The following is a 6,387-nucleotide window of genomic DNA, read 5'->3' on the forward strand; positions in this document are numbered from 1 at the left end:
AGTTTCAGACTCAGAAAGCCCATAACAAGCTGGCTGTGTGTTTTTTCTTTTCAGCTTTTCTGAGCTGGCAGACACGCCAGAACCTAACTAAATGCAAAAAAAAAAAAAAAAGGTGAACATTTCATCCGATGTCCGTTTTAAATTTAGAAATAAATGACTAGCTGAAACAAAATTTATCTGGTTTTCTAATATGAAATAATACCTTAAAATGTGATAATATTAAAATATAATATGACATTTAAAATGTTTAATTATATAGTTCACCAAAACAATTCCCAGTCATTGTACAAAGCGCCAGTGAAGATGTAACTCTAATACTGTTTCTCACATTTTAATTAAAATTTTATAATTATTATTTCTTTCAGGTCCTTTTTCCAAAGTTTATTTCTTTTCCTTGGGAGAAAACAGGGTTTAAATTTATCGAAAAAAATTTAATTATTCACCACAACAGAACAGCTTCTGTACTAAAACATAAAAGCCCCAATGCTTCAAGTCACAAATCCACCATGAGACATGCAATAATAATGTTTTGAGCTTTGAGGCATTATATAATTGAGGAGCACAACCAGATGTTTATCTCCCTCTTTTGTGCTTAATGAAGCAGAGCCCACACATTTCACTGTCTTCACCACTGCTGGTTTTCAGCTACTTAACCAAGAAAGCCAGAAGTGAAACTCAAACAATATCACACCACCATGAGTTCATGTTCATGCAAGATAAGGTAAAAGGTGACTGGTCATTTTCCCACTGGTATTTGGGATAACCCGTAAAAATGCAGTCCAGAAATGCTATAACCACTCATTTGGCAAGGCATGCTTGTTTTGTGTCCACAGTGCTCTAAAGACAGAGAGTGGTTTGAGAGACACACACACACACACACACACACACACTTGTTCAGAAATAGCATAAAACCCACTCAGATGAAGCTCAGCAGCATGAAGAATGCTTATCATGAAGTCAGCAGATGTTTTATGATATAAAATAACATGCTGACGCCACTTCCTTTGAAAAGGTGTGAACACAATGGGGCTTTATCACATACTAAAATAATCCAAGTGATAGTTCGCTCAAAAATAACTGCTCTGTCATCATAAACTCACCCTCATATCATTCCAAACTTGTATGAATTGATAACCAAATAATATAAATATTGAAATATTGATAACCAAATAATTCTGGTTAACACTGACTTCCACTGTAAGTGAGACACACTGAGACACTTAAAATATCATATTTAATGTTCCACAGAGGAAAAAAGTCAGACAGGTTTTAATGACATGGCAGTGAGTAAACAATGACAGTGTTTTCATTGAACTGTCCCATCAAGTCCATAAGAAAATGGGATCCATGAGTGTGAAATCTCTAGTAAATGCATCAAACTGGCTTTCATAGCATTAAGCACTGAAGTAATTGACAGTAATGCATTTAACTGGTCCCTGGGGAAACAATGCTACAGGGCTAAGTCAAATGGGTTATCAATTCCTTCTACCTATTGAATTAATTCAATTCAATTTTATTTTAATGATGCACCTGGTAGTATTATTTTTAAAAAAAACTATGTTTAAAACTTTTTATTAGAAAACAAAAATACTGAGTGTACTTTTAAGAAACCTGAGGAAAACCCTACTATGCCTTTGTTCATCCTACTCTCCCCAAATGCTCCAGGAATGAAGATAATAGTAATATCAGGTGTCTCCATTCTGAATGAATGGGTAACTCTACATTACTTTATACGGGAAAAACAAGGCGTGCCACAATAGCCTCGGCTACTCCTGCTGGTGCGGCAGATTATACAAGCACTCCAATTATCTTTCATTATTCCTCTCCGGTGCCTCTGCTAATCCCCAATCGCCTCTCATTTCAATTTACTTTCGGCAACATACAATGGGAACACACAAGCACTATGTTGTGCTGAAGAGAGATAGCTGAAGTGTGTATTGGATCATCATCAGAAATGTCCAGGGAAATATTTTCTGTTCCTGCTTTGTCATTAAGTCACATGACCCAAACACAGCCTCTATTATAGCATGGGGTACCCATTATCTCTCTTGAGGTCAGTGCAGATTAAGGCAAAGCAACTGTGTTGTCTTATTCCCCTCTCAATTCCTCCTCTTTAATTTTCCGAGAGAGCATTGAGCACAGACCTGATAACATTCATTATTTAAAGGGATAGTTCACCTAAAACATGAAAATGTGTGTGTGTGTGTGTGTGTGTGTGTGTGTGTGTGTGTGTGTGTGTGTGTGTGTGTGTGTGTGTGTGTGTGTGTGTGTGTGTGTGTGTGTGTGTTTTCAGTTAGGTCTAGTGTTGTTTTACGCTTTGTTAGCTTAGATAATATGGACAAAATTCTTTAAAATATCTTCTTTTCTGTTCCAAAGAAGAAATAAAATCATACAGGTTTGGAAGGACACAAAGGTGAGTAAATTATATATATTTTTAATTTTAGGGTGAATTATCCCTTTAGGTCATACATATTTCATATGCTTGCCCTCCAGAGTTTTTAATAACTGTTTTGAAAAGCAGGATTTACTTCAGTGCCTGTAAATCTGCACTAAGGCAGATTACACAGAGGTGTCCTTCATTGATGAAGTCTGGTCTGAGAACAGTCTCAAGGTTATGAAGGATGAGGAATGGTTTGGATAGTGGTGGTTGACTCTTCTTAAGAAAAACCAGACCACTACTCTCTTATACTGCTTTTGTCCTGAACCCCCCTGAGGCTGCACGTGTGCAAGGCTCGCTAGATATTAAGGGTCCCATCCTGTCACATCAAGCCCAAACAATCAAGCATGTAATGCAGTGCACAGTTCAATGTGTATGGCTGTGAATTGTACAGGCCAGGTCATCACCATGGTTACTTCACATTCCACTATGTCACTCTTATTAAAGCAGTCATCATTCAATTGTTACCTGACCCGGCTGTATGCCTCAGATTGGCACAACTGGGGGTCTGAAAATGTAGACCAATGTGCATAAAAATGAGCTTTGGTTTATTAAGAAGAGGATGAGCTGTGTTGTGTCAAAATATACAATAGCAAAATAATCACATTGTTTTCAGGTCAAATACATACAATAAATACAAATTAAATAATAAATCAAGTTATGTTTATAAAGCAAGCAAACAAACATATAATAAAAAATACATTTAATTCATTTTTTTATTATTTCTTTTGTAAATGCTGCCTAATGATACATAATTTAAACATCACACAAAAATTATTTTCGTTGTACAGTATGATCTTCACTAACAGGACATGATCCTGGAGCTGCAGCCCTATCAACCAATCATCCCATCCCTAACCCTAAAATCAGAGGGCAATGATTGGTTCATGGGAAGGTTATTTCAATAACAACAACAACAAAGGATGCTGATCCAGAAACATTATAGGCTGATTCCTTAGCTCCAGAAGGTCCATGAATCCTAAATCGGTGTTCTGACAAATAATGCTACCTAGCAGATTATGCTTCCAACACTGTATTTATCCTACTGTAAAGGTAGGTTTAGGGTTGGGGTAGGTGTACACGTTAATAAAGCCTCACACCTTATTAATATCATGCTGGAAGCAAAATTGGATAGGTAGCACTTTTCGCTATAGAATTTTGCTAACATCTGTTTTAAAGGGAGGTAGCAAAATCTGACAGGGGAGCACAAATCTCCAGAACACCGGCTTTTGTTTATGCAGCTCAATAAACGCTGGATGAAAGGCACGTGCTCGTGATAATACAGAAGAAGCACGTATTGACGCACGACAAGGGATAAGCAATAAGAAGCGCGAGATAGCGGCAAAACGCGAAATAAAAAGTGAAATATATTACTACAAAAACGGAAAGATTGCACCGAATTCAGTGCAATTTAATGTGCAATAACGACGAGGAAATGTACGTTAACGCGCAAAGAAATGTGTTATCATTCCTCTTTCAGTTGTAGAATATGTCACAGCACCACATGAAAACGAGAGGATACATGCTATTTAATAATTTGAACTATGTTATAAGCACACTGGTTATATGGATACAATAATTTTCTATATTTTAATTGAGGATTTTGCTTGAAATCACATGGTTTGTGGTGTTGGAAATAGGCTGCGCTCAGCCCAGTGGATTCAACAAGACAAAGAGCGTCAGTGTCGATTGCAGTAATGTTTGAAGCAGTGTTCATAGAGAAAAATACATGAAAGCCAACATTTTCATTAGACTAAGCAGTTCTGCATTGAAACAAAGCAGCGCAAAACAGGATAAAGACACAAAGACATAGTGAGACCTGCTGCTGCTGACGGACAGGACAGAACACCTTCATTTTATTCATAATGTTGTATAACTTAACTGTCAAAGACATAACAAGCGATTAAAGCAGAAGGCAGCAGATGAAAGCATATTCTCATACCTCCTCGATATTGTTAGCGGAATTTCGGCAACTTGTCATTTTGCTGTAGAACGAAGAAGTGGTGGGAGAGCTGTAGTCCTCCAAAGTCTCCGCGATAAACTCGTCCACTGATATGAACTCAGGCATTTTGGAGACAAAAAAAAAGCGAATTATAAAAGAAATGTTTCACAGCAAGCCCTTTCAAAATGATAATATTGTCGGTGAGGAACTTGGTATCAATCTGTTAGAAAAGTCACCACAGCAGCAAAGTAAAGTGCAGCAGTGTGTTATGTTAGGCTATAGTGGCGAAAGCGCATAAAGAGGAAACAGGACGGTTTTAGTGTCAGTCTAGTGCTGACTGTTCGATAGTACGCATGCGCAGTTGGTCAATGGTCTCCACAAAGCACATCATTGGCTGGGTTGGTTAATAACCTACTGGTGAAACTATTATAAGCATCTACTGTGGTCAGTATATTAGAGATGTAGTGCAGATGGCGTTTCCAATTTTATTTTGAGAAAGAATACCACCATAAGGGGCCAGTTGCATAAACATAGCCACTATGTTAGGACTGTGTCTCAAGAAGTAGTTTGATCAACTAGCAGTGTAGTAATCAGTTTTCTTTTAGATTTAAATTAGATCTAACGTTTTATGTAACTGACTTATATGACTTACTTTTAAGACTATAGTTTATGCAACCGGCACCAGATTCTATCTATGAGATAAAGATACTGTAGGCTATTATGAGATATTTTTCTCTTATGTATTAAAAGTGTGCATTATCATTCACCTGTGTGCACACACACACACATATATATTTGCACACTTTTAATACACAAACACACATAAACACACACACACACACACACACACACACACACACACACACACACACACACACACACACACACACACACACACACACACACACACACACACACACACATATATAAGTGCTTTCAAATGATTAATCGCATCCAAAATGAAAGTTTTTCTTTACATAATATATGTATGTGTACTGCGTATATTTATTATGTGTATATAAATACACACACATACAATAAATATTTAGAAAATATTTACATGTATATATTTCTATTCTTATATCTTATATTATATATAAATATATTAAACATATAAACATAAATTTTTTTAAATATATAAATGCATGTGTTGGTATTTATATATATATATACATAAAAAAATATACAAATAAATATAATATTTATATATATATATATATATATATATGTGTGTGTGTGTGTGTGTGTGTGTGTGTGTGTGTGTGTGTGTGTAAGCCTATAAACAACTGTATCACGGTATTAAACACTTAGTTACAGTGGGGATTTTGATTCATTGGAAGAATCAAATCTTTTGATTCCGTTCGTTTACTGATTCATTTGGTGACTCTTTTTTGTGGTTTACACTATGCCAGTAGGTGGCAACAAGTGTCTTTTTGTGTTTTTAGTGAAACACTGAATCATTTAACTGGTTCATCACAAACTTATTGTGCACGTCCAAAATCTTTGTTCAAAATATGATGTCCTGGTTTGTTTATTCACAGGCTTGTGTCGTTCAGATTTAAAACCCCATTAACTTGTTCGGCGAAGGGTGTATTCATTCAGTAGGCTCTTCAGAAATCAGTTCATTCAGGTAAATGATTCATCCAACATTCTGATTCATTCATGAACAAAACACCACAAATTTTTAAGAGAGAACATCAGAAAACATAAAGCCTTTCCTAGAGGGGGACTATAGCAACACATGCCTGCCTTTTGATTTGAGAGTGAAGAAAAGAACACAACATAACGCATCATTAATAAAAAGCCTGGAAGTCACCTATCCCAGCTGTCACCTCTGATTAGAGTTTCACTCAGTCAGCCGCAGGCTCCCTTCTACCCAAGACAGCCCAAAGACGGCCCTGCAGAGAGCCATGTGACCCCTGCTGCACATTCCAAATCTGTTCATTCACAACTCACACTGCGGTGTCTGGATGCCTAAAGCCCATGCACTGTAAAAATATTTAGACCT

General features: G+C 36.6%; 1 protein-coding gene across 7 annotated transcripts in view; it reads right to left on the reverse strand.

Annotated features, from left to right (window-relative positions):
* Positions 1–4,792, reverse strand: part of unm_sa1614 (un-named sa1614) — a 38,556-nt gene extending 33,764 nt beyond the window's left edge. For 2 of the 7 annotated variants that reach the window (XM_042734076.1, XM_042734072.1), the window contains exon 1: positions 4,380–4,783. In XM_042734076.1, the coding sequence (XP_042590010.1) occupies positions 4,380–4,505 (126 nt within the window). In that variant the 5' untranslated portion in view covers positions 4,506–4,783. Of the gene's footprint in view, positions 1–4,379 lie in introns of all 7 variants that reach the window. The other 5 variants (XM_042734078.1, XM_042734075.1, XM_042734074.1 and 2 more) reach the window with 5 other exon arrangements.
* Between the last annotated feature and the right edge of the window lie 1,595 nt (positions 4,793–6,387).

Source organism: Cyprinus carpio, chromosome B11 (genome assembly GCF_018340385.1).
Source record: "Cyprinus carpio isolate SPL01 chromosome B11, ASM1834038v1, whole genome shotgun sequence".
Taxonomy (NCBI): domain Eukaryota; kingdom Metazoa; phylum Chordata; class Actinopteri; order Cypriniformes; family Cyprinidae; genus Cyprinus; species Cyprinus carpio.